This window comes from Bufo gargarizans, chromosome 4 (genome assembly GCF_014858855.1).
Source record: "Bufo gargarizans isolate SCDJY-AF-19 chromosome 4, ASM1485885v1, whole genome shotgun sequence".
Classification (NCBI taxonomy): domain Eukaryota; kingdom Metazoa; phylum Chordata; class Amphibia; order Anura; family Bufonidae; genus Bufo; species Bufo gargarizans.
The window spans coordinates 57,473,488-57,486,653 of NC_058083.1; the positions used below are offsets into that span (position 1 = coordinate 57,473,488).

At 44.0% G+C, this 13,166-nt stretch overlaps 1 protein-coding gene across 1 annotated transcript; it reads left to right on the forward strand.

Moving 5' to 3' along the window:
* The first annotated feature begins 359 nt into the window (after window positions 1–359).
* Window positions 360–12,497, forward strand: LOC122935192 (vomeronasal type-2 receptor 26-like). The gene is made up of 3 exons (XM_044290954.1): window positions 360–383; window positions 1,431–1,554; window positions 11,578–12,497. Exons 1-3 carry the CDS (start codon window positions 360–362, stop codon window positions 12,495–12,497), a joined length of 1,068 nt encoding a protein of 355 aa, XP_044146889.1.
* The last annotated feature ends 669 nt before the right edge of the window (window positions 12,498–13,166 follow it).

Consider the following 13,166-nt stretch of genomic DNA (forward strand, 5'->3'; position numbering starts at 1 on the left):
ATTTCAATAGTCTGCAAAACAATGTAGACAACCCACTGTATTTTTATTTTTTTTTAAACGTGCTACACTTGTCCGTTATGCAGAAAAGGATAGGACACTCCTATAAAAGGGAGAATCAACTGACAATACTAGCTAATTCCTCAAGCCAATGTTAAAAGCTGAGAACTTTGCCAATATCTTCCAGTCAGGAACATATCGGAGCCCCTCATGCACCACTTCACGGTGTCTCAGCAAGCATGGGGTCCTACCACTAAACTATCCAAGTGGAGATCTGGCTGCTACCCAGCACATATACATGCAGTGTTTGTCTGAACATTGCTAAAAACCAACTCTCAGCACAGTGCATTGGTGATACCACCATGGAGGCATCTAAGAGTCTGGCTGTGAGTTGGTTTTTAGCACTGTTCAGACCTTGTTCACACACCACAGGTAGTTTAGTGGTAGGACCCCATGCTTGCTGAGACACCGTGATGTGGTGCATGAGGGGCTCCGATATGTTCCTGACTGGAAGATATTGGCAACGTTCTCAGCTTTTAACATCGGCTTGAGGAATTAGCTAGTATTGTCAGTTGTGTATTTATGTAACTCACAGAAATTGTGACCTGCTTAGAAATCTATACTCATCTAGTCCCCATTGCTCGGATCTGACTCCCTCGCTCCAGGGCTCTTCATTGGACTTCTGGTCTCTATATGTCAACTTCCTGCATGGACAGGGTCACTTTCTCCTCTGATTCCACTGAGTGGCCTCAAAGGTGACATATCTCCACGCAGTACATCACCCAGCAGTGATGTGCCACTTTGGGATACATCACTGTTGAGACCAGTCATTGGCTGGGACCAGAAGTGCAGTGCAGACAGCTTGGATGTCAGAGGGCCATAATTGAGTAGCAGGGACTGGATGAGTATGGATTCCTCTACAGGTCCTAATATCTGGAGATTATATATTAAAAAAGGGAGAGCACCTTTATGTCTCAAAAGTCAAGCATTAAATACCTATATGTACATGTGTATATGACTTTTTCATTTATATAAAAAAAAAACACGGCACTCTATAGCTGCTTTTAAGTTGCTTCTTTTATTTCATTTCATTGTATATTTGTTTCATTTTTATATCCATCCAAAAAAAATAAGCCACTGGCCAACGTTTTGGTCTAATCTTAGACCTTGTCCCAGAGACTCCTTACTATGCAGACTAAGGCCGTGAACAAGGTCTAAGATTAGACCGAAACGTTGGCCAGTGGCTTATTATTTTTGGATGGATATAAAAATGAAACAAATATACAATGATATGAAATAAAAGAAGCAACTTAAAAGCAGCTATAGAGTGCCGTGTTTTTTTTTATATAAATTATATGCACCTCTACCACTGAGCACCGCCCACCATAACCAGGAGTGCCGCTCAACCACCCTTTCTTATATGACTTTTCCAGACACCGCGCTCCATCTGTAGTGAGAGTTGCCTCCATGGATACTGGAAAGTCCTACTGGAAGGAAAACAGAAATGCTGCTACTACTGTGCCCCCTGTGCAGAAGGCGAAATCTCCAACCAGACTGGTGAGTAGGGCCAATTTCACATGAAAGTACAAATCTACAAGATGGGCATTAGCACCGATCAGACAAGATTCATTTTGAGCTCTATTGCAAAAATAAAGATGTGTTCAGATGTAGCCAACATTATCCTGGCTCCGGGCATGCCAGGAGGGTCACTGTAACATGATCACTGTAATGTCATTTTGTTGCATTAATGCGTTAAGCCAGTCAAGATAACATTGGCTACATCTGTATGTCGGGTAGATCAGTCATATTTTGGAAGGTGCCATTTTGCTAGTTTCCATTCCTCCAGGTGTTTAATATGAATATCATATAGAGGAATCCATATTTTTATCATTCTTCATATAAGGTTTTTTGTAAAAGGGATAAAAGTAGTGAAGATGGAATCGACTGTAAATTATTCAGATTCAATATAAATTTCACAAAAATTCTTCTGCCAAAGAAATCCGTAGTTTAGGCAATTTGCTTTTTAGGAATTGCCAAAACAGTGATTGCCATTTTACTAGTAAAATGCAAGAGAAATAGAGCGGGGAAGATGGGGAAGACAGATCACATGACTGGGAGAAGCCCTGGCTGGCGGGCTTTGCAGACAGCCTATCATGTGGCTGGATAGATATTGTCCCATCAGACTCTGTGGTATGTCTGAAGCACAGATGCCATTGGGAACTTGTGTCACATGAGTCTGTCTGACTCGGCAGACCCCAATGACAAACTCAAACCAGAAATGTCAGGGTTTTATCAGTAGAGGAGGAGAACATAGGGGCATTGTTCTGTGTGTTTACCTTACAGTGAGGGCACCTAGAGCTGTTCATGTAATGCACTGCAATCACAAACATCTTGCAGAGCCTCCAAAAATATATTTTTATACTGTGCATGAGTAGATAGCCTTTTTATCTTTATTCATAAAACCTCACCATCAATAGTTAGTGTTTTATAGGCATATGCACAGTACCTCCAGCAGCACACATTACGCTGGATATTCTGTGCAGTTGCACTTTTTTTTTTTACAAACCAGTTGCAATTTTGCTCCTGTTCAGCACATTTTAGTGCATCAATATCAGTGTGTTTCTAGAAAGGCCTTCTCCCCACCTACCCAAGGCTTCTTCCCCTGCATCACTGTGATGTCGGGGGAGGCAGCCTTGGGAAGTTAGGGGAATAGCAGACAGCGGGGAAATGTGGGACTTAGGCACTTTCAAAAGGGAAGCCTGCCCAATGGGAACTTGGAGGCTGTTTTTCCTAGGAAAAAAAGTGCTTTTTCTGGCCATGAAAACACATCCAGATGACATAAAGGTAGGGTTATAATGTTTTTGCAATGTTCTGATGGCCATTGCTGGTAGCTATATTAGTGAAATTTACATGACAGACTCAGTTAGTAGGTGGGGACAAACATGGACATTGAGCCCTTAGGCTAGAACCTAGCCCTCTGTCCCTACCTAATTGCAGTAGAAGCCCTATATAGCTAGACCGCAACGGGTTGACAGTCCCTACGCTATTTAAGTGCAGAGATGCACTAACAAACAAGACAGACAAACAAAATACCAGAGTCGTACATACATGGGTCAGAACCAGACAAGCTATGGAGTACCAAACGAGATACAGAAAGTGGTCACAAGAGTCAGAGGAACGAGCAATCCAATAAGCACAGAAACAAGGAACCAGGAACACAGCTAGTGAGTCAGAGACTATCACTGGCACTGGTGTATTGTCAGGAACAGGTTTAAATAGAGCACAAGTCCCTGGATCAGAACCTGATAGGTCCATTACTCGGAGCTCCATTAGTCAGAAACACTAGCGCACAGTAATAGAGCAGCTGAGCATTCAGCCCATTGCTAATATCCCCAGCACACGGCAGCTGCAAGAAGAAACAGAGTATTGCATCCTGTTGCTAAGGATGCTGTCGCGTAACCAGGGGGGCGTGGCTCCAGCACCGCTGAAACCCGGACTGGTACGTTTCTTATAGACTCCCTTTAAATTTATCTCCTTTTCGAAATGACTGTGCCCTTTCTGTGGACATCTGGGAGGCAGATTGGGACAGTGGCTGGAAATGGCCCAGTGTGCTATCATTGTACCATATCTGGTCCAGCCTCCAGTATACTGTATAACGGGTATTCAGTGAGGCAAGTGGCGCCACCACCCAAATGTAATTCTGCTATAAATGTGGCATTAATAGCTGTATATAAAAATTGTCTAGTTTTTTTAATTTTACGCAGTTCCATGCCTTCACTCAAATGTAATTCTGCTACATGAAAATAATACTTCTGGTCGGCTTTCTGTATAAAACTGTCCTCTTCTCAACCAGGTTGCACAGTTGTGTGATTTGTCTATTGTTATTGTCCTTTATGGCAGCAGTATTTCTTCTCAGCTCTCTGGAAAATCTGTCGTTTTGAAAATGTTGCCCAGTTCTGCACCTTCACAGAAATGTAATTCTTCTCTATGGCACTGGTACTGTTGGCCATTTGTCTGTAAAAACTGTTTCATTTTCAAACTGTTGCACATTTCCGCATCTTTACGTCTTTATATTTAATGATGCTATATGATATTCACACTTGGTTGAACTTGATGGACTTATGTCTTTTTCCAATTGTATTAACTATGTAACTATGTGACTTCTAGCCGTCCGTACAGTTTTATGTACATTAAAATTGTTAAAAATTGTCTCATTGTCTACATGACTGTGTGTGCCCTTCCTCCAGCACATACTCTGTTAGCATGCAGTGGGTGTGGATCCATTTTACCAATGAACTGGTTTGGTTAGGAGTAACACTAAGGGCTGTTTCACACGAGCGGATGCCGTGCGTGACATCCGCTCCGTGAATGAGAGCCAAGACCCGATGCAGACTGCAGAAGCACGGAGCAGTAACATGATTGATAATGCTCCGTGCCTCTCTGTGATCTCTTTACTACGAAATTACAGGGAGATAAAGTTGTCACTGTGATTTCGTAGTAAAGAGATCACAGAGAGGCACGGAGCATTATCAATCATGTTAATGCTCCGTGCCTCTGCAGTCTGCATCGGGTCTTGGCTGTCATTCACGGAGCGGATGTCACGCACAGCATCCGCTCGTGTGAAACAGCCCTAAGTCCTCTTTTACACGAGTGTGTCCGGATAAGGTCCGGATGCGTTGCGGAAAACCCGCGCAAGTAGGTACCCAATTGCAGTCAGTTTTGACTGCAATTGCGTTCCGTTGTTCAGTTTTTATCACGCGAGTGCAATGCGTTTTGCACGCGCGTGATAAAAAACTGAATGTGGTACCCAGACCCGAACTTCTTCACAGAAGCTCAGGTTTGGGTTCAAGGTTGTGTAGATTGTATTATTTCCCCTTATAACATGGTTATAAGGGAAAATAATAGCATTCTGAATACAGAATGCATAGTACAATAGGGCTGGAGGGGTTAAAAAAAAAAATCAAAAATAATTTACCTCACCTTAATCCACTTGTTCGCTCAGCCGGCTTCTCTTCTGTCTTCTTCTTTGAGGAATAGGACCTTAGATGACGTCACTGCTCTCATCACATGGTCCATCACATGATCTTTTACCATGGTGATGGATCATGTGACGGACCATGTGATGAGCGCAGTGACGTCATCAAAGGTCCTATTCCTCAAAGAAGAAGACAGAAGAGATGGTTAAAAAAAAAATGTTAACCCCTCCAGCCCTTTTTGCTATGCATTCTGTATTCAGAATGCTATTATTTTCCCTTATAACCATGTTATAGCCACGTGATGGGAGGCTTATTACTGGCACGTGATGGGGGCTTATTACTGGCACGTGATGGGGGGCTTATTACTGGCACGTGATGGGGGGCTTATTACTGGAACGTGATGGGGGCTTATTACTGGCACATTAGGGGGCTCTTGTTACTGCCACGTGATGGGGGGCACTTATTACTGGCAGTGGCACGTTATTGAGGGCACTTATTACTGCCACATTATTGGTGGGCACTATAGGGGCATCTACTGAGGCCACAAAGAAGGGGTATTTTATATGGGGGGCTCTGTACAGTAGCATTTTATACTGGGACACATGGTGGGTACTATGGGGAAGGGGGGAGAGGAGTACTATGGAGTCATCTACGGGGGCACTAAGAAGGGGTATTTTATACTTGCAAATTATGGGGGACACTGAGGGCATCTACTGGGGCACGATATATGGGGCATTTTATACTGGTACATTATGGGGGACACTAGGAGGAAGGGGGAGAGGAGCACTATGGGGGCATTTACTGGTGGCACTATATAGGGGTATTTTATACTGGCACATTATGGGAAACATTAGCTCAACTGGGGGCATAAGGGGGTATTTTTTGCACTGTCACATTATAAGGAGAATTATTACTACTGGGGGGGGGGGCATTATGGGGGCATTATGCAGCGCGGGACACAGGCCGGAAGAGGCCTGCATCGCATCGCTGACATGAAGGTAAGTATAAGTGGTTTTTTTTTTTGGTTTGTTTTTTACAATAGTGTTACTGGCACATTGGGGGCTTATTACAATACTGGCACATGATGGGGGGCTTAATGGCACATGATGGGGGGGCTTAATACTGGCACATGATGGGGGAGCTTAATACTGGCACATGATGGGGGCTTAATACTGGCACATGATCGGGGGGCTCAATACTGGCACATGATGGGGGGGCTTAATACTGGCACATGATGGGGGGCTTAATACTGGCACATGATGGTGGGGGGATTATCACTGGCACGTGATGGGGGGCTTAATACTGGCACATGATGGTGGGGGGCTTATTACTGGCACGTAATGGGGGGCTTATTACTGGCACGTAATGGGGGGTTTTTAGTGGCACGTGATGGGGGGCTTATTACTGGCACGTGATGGGGGCTTATTACTGGCACGTGATGGGGGGCTTATTACTGGCACGTGATGGGGGCTTATTACTGGCACGTGATGGAGGGCTTATTACTGGCACGTGATGGAGAGCTTATTACTGGCACGTGATGGGGGGCTTATTACTGGCACGTGATGGGGGCTTATTACTGGCACGTGATGGGGGGCTTATTACTGCCACGTGATGGGAGGCTTATTACTGGCACGTGATGGGGGGCTTATTACTGGCACGTGATGGGGGCTTATTACTGGCACGTGATGGGGGGCTTATTACTGGCACGTGATGGGGGGCTTATTACTGGAACGTGATGGGGGCTTATTACTGGCACATTAGGGGGCTCTTGTTACTGCCACGTGATGGGGGCACTTATTACTGGCAGTGGCACGTTATTGAGGGCACTTATTACTGCCACATTATTGGTGGGCACTATAGGGGCATCTACTGAGGCCACAAAGAAGGGGTATTTTATATGGGGGGCTCTGTACAGTAGCATTTTATACTGGGACACATGGTGGGTACTATGGGGAAGGGGGGAGAGGAGTACTATGGAGTCATCTACGGGGGCACTAAGAAGGGGTATTTTATACTTGCAAATTATGGGGGACACTGAGGGCATCTACTGGGGCACGATATATGGGGCATTTTATACTGGTACATTATGGGGGACACTAGGAGGAAGGGGGAGAGGAGTACTATGGGGTCATCTACGGGGGCACTAAGAAGGGGTATTTTATACTTGCAAATTATGGGGGACACTGAGGGCATCTACTGGGGCACTATATAGGGGTATTTTATACTGGCACATTATGGGAAACATTAGCTCAACTGGGGGCATAAGGGGGTATTTTTTGCACTGTCACATTATAAGGAGAATTATTACTACTGGGGGGGCATTATGGTGGGCTTTATCACTCCCCCATGGTATGACCCCCTAGTAGCAGCACCGGCCTCTCCCTGCTCTGCTATCCCTCTGCCCCTTCTCCAAATCCTTATTATGAAATCTCTCTCATTAGGATAAAACACAACATCAGCTCCGCCGAGCCCCCAGCCAAAGTGTGGAAGTGGTGTCCGAGATCCCCAAGGGCCAAGTAACTGTAAGTTTTCATGTGAAATATGTTTGTTATACACATATAGCATACACTGTGCCCCACAATATACAGTATACCGCTACACTGTGCCCCACAATATACAGTATACCTCTACACTGTGCCCCACAATATACAGTATACCGCTACACTGTGCCCCACAATATACAGTATACCTCTACACTGTGCCACACAATATACAGTATACCTCTACACTGTGCCACACAATATACAGTATACCTCTACACTGTGCCACACAATATACAGTATACCTCTACACTGTGCCCCACAATATACAGTATACCGCTACACTGTGCCACACAATATACAGTATACCTCTACACTGTGCCAAACAATATACAGTATACCTCTACACTGTGCCACACAATATACAGTATACCTCTACACTGTGCCCCACAATATACAGTATACCTCTACACTGTGCCACACAATATACAGTATACCGCTACACTGTGCCACACAATATACAGTATACCTCTACACTGTGCCACACAATATACAGTATACCTCTACACTGTGCCACACAATATACAGTATACCTCTACACTGTGCCACACAATTTACAGTATAAATCTACACTGTGCCACACAATGTACAGTATAAATCTACACTGTGCCACACAATGTACAGTATACCGCTACACTGTTCCACACAATGTACAGTATAAATCTACACTGTGTAGTCTGTTCTATAAGCACCCTTGTTCTGTGGCCGCGGACAGAAAATTATCTGGAAGTTCCCCTCCCGAGTCCAGGCTCTGGATCCGCCACTGGTCTGGACCGCTCCCAGGAGTGTACATTTCTTCTAAACTGTAACCTGTATCCTCTGACCTGCAGAAATCGGCACTCGCTCGATAACCACTAACAGGCAGTGCCTGTAGGCTGTAGCCTGGCCCTGTTACCGAAGCTAGCCGAGTGGTGTAAGGTTAAGGTACTAGTAGAGATGAGCGGCTGCTTAATCCTGATTTAAAGTTACTGCAGGATATGGATTACAGTTTAGAAATGTCAAATGTACACTCCTGTGAGCGGCGGGGAGGGGAATCTGTGGATGACACTGTTATAGGGAGGGTCATCCACAGATTTCCCCCCCCCCCCATAGCAGTGTCATCCACAGATCCCCCTCTCTATAAAAATGTCATCCACAGACAGCAGGACTTTTCTTCCCTGTTGCGGTTTTAGGTATTGGGTAAAGTATCGCAGCATTTCTAAGCGTACTTGTGTAAATGTATCGTTATTATAGCTGCCCCCCCTACTTTTGTCCTGGCCCCCAGTGTGCCCCCCCCCCAAAAAAAAATTTGAAAGCTAGAGACGCCACTGACCATAACATGTCAGTATAAAAACTGGCCATGAAATACAAAGAAATTGTAATCAAGGGAATGTTATGGCAGTTGGTGTGGAAACACTGTACCAACCAACCGGTTTGACTTTGGGCTAAATCTAAGGGTGTTATCCAGCCAGTCCACAGGTATTTACACTTATCTCCAAACAGGGATTTAGACTTCACTGCAGGGAACCACCAGACCGCTACCTTCTGGAATAATCCCAATGTGGTTGGGTAGCTGACTTTTGGGAGTCAGAGACACTGGTGCAGGGCACCGAGAGATCAATCAAACTCATAGTCAGTGACAGGCCAAGGTCAGGACAGGCAGAATCCATGCAAATCTGAGAACCATAACCAAGGTCATGGCAAGCGGCACTGGATCATTATAAAAAATCCTGCACAGGTCAGGTTAGGCAACAGAGAAACAATAAAGAAACAGGCAGAGGTAGGCACACCTACCAGGGAAGATGCCTTAAATATCTACTGGTTGCTAGTCATTGGTTGGTGAAGATTAGGATATAAAGCAGCAGCAGTGAGCTTGAGCCGCCCGTGTAACAGGGGAATTATCATATAATTTGGTTTGGTAAATTTATTGTAAATTATGTATAGCTATTGAAGGGCCGCAGTGCAGTGTCCAGATATCCTCTCCAAATATCCCAACAACCGATTACATACTATCAGAACACTTGTATATTTCATTATAGCCATAAAATACAAGGAGGGCAGAATTATTAGGCAAATGAGTATTTTGACCACATCATCCTCTTTATGCATGTTGTCTTACTCCAAGCTGTATAGGCTCGAAAGCCTACTACCAATTAAGCATATTAGGTGATGTGCATCTCTGTAATGAGAAGGGGTGTGGTCTAATGACATCAACACCCTATATCAGGTGTGCATAATTATTAGGCAACTTCCTTTCCTTTGGCAAAATGGGTCAAAAGAAGGACTTGACAGGCTCAGAAAAGTCAAAAATAGTGAGATATCTTGCAGAGGGATGCAGCACTCTTAAAATTGCAAAGCTTCTGAAGCGTGATCATCGAACAATCAAGCGTTTCATTCAAAATAGTCAACAGGGTCGCAAGAAGCGTGTGGAAAAACCAAGGCGCAAAATAACTGCCCATGAACTGAGAAAAGTCAAGCGTGCAGCTGCCAAGATGCCACTTGCCACCAGTTTGGCCATATTTCAGAGCTGCAACATCACTGGAGTGCCCAAAAGCACAAGGTGTGCAATACTCAGAGACATGGCCAAGGTAAGAAAGGCTGAAAGACAACCACCACTGAACAAGACACACAAGCTGAAACGTCAAGACTGGGCCAAGAAATATCTCAAGGCTGATTTTTCTAAGGTTTTATGGACTGATGAAATGAGAGTGAGTCTTGATGGGCCAGATGGATTTGCCCGTGGCTGGATTGGTAAAGGGCAGAGAGCTCCAGTCCGACTCAGACGCCAGCAAGGTGGAGGTGGAGTACTGGTTTGGGCTGGTATCATCAAAGATGAGCTTGTGGGGCCTTTTCGGGTTGAGGATGGAGTCAAGCTCAACTCCCAGTCCTACTGCCAGTTTCTGGAAGACACCTTCTTCAAGCAGTGGTACAGGAAGAAGTCTGCATCCTTCAAGAAAAACATGATTTTCATGCAGGACAATGCTCCATCACACGCGTCCAAGTACTCCACAGCGTGGCTGGCAAGAAAGGGTATAAAAGAAGAAAATCTAATGACATGGCCTCCTTGTTCACCTGATCTGAACCCCATTGAGAACCTGTGGTCCATCATCAAATGTGAGATTTACAAGGAGGGAAAACAGGACACCTCTCTGAACAGTGTCTGGGAGGCTGTGGTTGCTGCTGCACGCAATGTTGATGGTGAACAGATCAAAACACTGACAGAATCCATGGATGGCAGGCTTTTGAGTGTCCTTGCAAAGAAAGGTGGCTATATTGGTCACTGATTTGTTTTTGTTTTGTTTTTGAATGTCAGAAATGTATATTTGTGAATGTTGAGATGTTATATTGGTTTCACTGGTAAAAATAAATAATTGAAATGGGTATATATTAGTTTTTTGTTAAGTTGCCTAATAATTATGCACAGTAATAGTCACCTGCACACACAGATATCCCCCTAAAATAGCTAAAACTAAAAACAAACTAAAAACTACTTCCAAAAATATTCAGCTTTGATATTAATGAGTTTTTTGGGTTCATTGAGAACATGGTTGTTGTTCAATAATAAAATTAATCCTCAAAAATACAACTTGCCTAATAATTCTGCACTCCCTGTAAGTATCACTATTAAAATGTCCTTTTGAGATAAATAAATAAATACATGTAATGAAAGGATATTTAATCCAGCTCAGCACCATGGGAAAGTTCATCTAATCCTATTAAAAAGCAAAACCTCATGAAGCTTTATAAGGGTAAAGGTTCAAAGAATCTGGGAGCCCCAATGCAAAGAGGCAAAATTAGAAAACCTGGTTACATCCTCAAAGGACACAAAATGTGGGTCATTAAAGGGGTTCTGTAGCTTTTTATTACTGGTCATGTATCCTTTGCAGAGATCATCAGCATCTGATCAGTGGGAGTCCGACACCCGGGAATTCTGGCGATCAGCTGTTTGAGAAGGCAGTGGCGCTGGATGTAGCACCGTGGCCTTCTTGCTGTTTCCCGCAGGCCAGTGATGTCATGACTACTACTATAAATTGACATTTCCGCCAAATTTACAATGGTAAAATATAATTGTTTCTTGATTGCAGATATGGGAACATGCTTAGTGTGTCCTAACGATCACTGGTCAAATGGAAGAAGAGATTCCTGCGTTCCAAGACCGATTGAATTCCTGTCTTATGGAGACACACTGGGGTCATCTCTAATTATTATAAATCTTACATTTTGCCTTGTGACTATAGTTGTGTTGGGGATATTTATAAAAAATAAAGATTCTCCGATTGTGAAAGCCAATAACCAGAATCTCAGTTTCATACTTCTCCTCTCACTCATCTTCTCATTTTTATGCCCTCTCTTATTCATTGGACGCCCCTCAGATATATCATGTCTCCTCCGACAAGTGGCTTTTGGAATCATTTTTAGCCTTGCAGTTTCTTCAGTCTTAGCTAAAACAGTGACTGTAGTCTTGGCTTTTCAAGCCATTAAACCAGGCAGGACACTGAGGCAGTGGATGAAGAGACACCTCTCCACATCCTTACTTGTTATAGGTTCATCTGGAGAAGTTTTGATCTGTGTCATCTGGTTGTTTTATTCTCCACCATTCCCAGATTATAACACTGGAATAGAGGTTGGAAAGATAATCTTACAATGTATTGAGGGATCTGCCATTGCTTTCTACTTGTCTATCGGCTACATTGGATTTCTGGCAATGATGAGCTTTATTGTAGCTTTCTTGGCCAGAAGACTTCCAGACACCTTTAATGAGGCTCAGTACATCACCTTCAGCATGCTGGTGTTCTGCAGTGTGTGGATCTCCTTCATCCCACCATACCTCAGCACCAAGGGGAAGTACATGGTGGCTGTGGAAGTTTTTGCCATCTCATGTTCCAGTGCTGGACTTCTGGGCTGTATCTTCATTCCCAAATGTTACATTATCCTACTGAGACCAGAACTCAACACAAAGTCCAATATAAGGGTCATAAGAAGACATTGTACAGGAGAATTTTGATTTGTGTTTCAATGTACAGTTGTAGCCGAGCTAAACTTGACTCTGATAACACATGGCACAGTCTTATCTTGGTTTTCTTGTGACAAAAGCCATTGAAATCCATTGAAAAGTTAGTTACCTTTCTCTTCCTATTATTTACTTAATGCTTAACCATCAAGTTTAGCTCGGCTGCATCTGTATTTATTACTCTTTTAAATTTGTATTATTTAGTTATATATCTACTCTCGTATCGGTCTGGATCTTCCTCAATCAGTTTTTTTTATTAAAGGGGTTATCTGAGTTAAATCAATATATGTTAAGGTGGCTTAAAACATTATTGAAAAAACACATTTCTAAGGTACATTCATTATTTATTCTTCTGTGTTTCCACACGCCCGATGCGGGTCAAGTGACCCCTGACGTCACTCACCAGGCTCCGGCGGTGATGTCTCGTTTACAGGCTTCTCCCTGCTTGAGGTAGGGGCCCGGCTCTGTAAACGAAACGTCAGAGCCTTTGGTGCCCGCCCCCTGTCTCTTTGTATCTGGCTGCCGCGGCTCCTGTGAGGGATCGCTCATGAGTAGGGATGAGCGAACTCGAACTGTATAGTTCGGGTTCGTACCGAATTTTGGGGTGTCCGTGACACGGACCCGAACCCGGACAGTTTCGTAAAAGTTCGGGTTCGGTGTTCG

Coding starts and splice junctions, on each gene's coding strand:
- LOC122935192 (XM_044290954.1), top strand. CDS start 360: ATGGAGGCATCTAAGAGTCTGGCT. Junction 384..1,430: donor AGGCATCTAAGAGTCTGGCT/GTGAGTTGGTTT, acceptor TGACTTTTCCAG/ACACCGCGCTCCATCTGTAG. Junction 1,555..11,577: donor CGAAATCTCCAACCAGACTG/GTGAGTAGGGCC, acceptor TCTTGATTGCAG/ATATGGGAACATGCTTAGTG.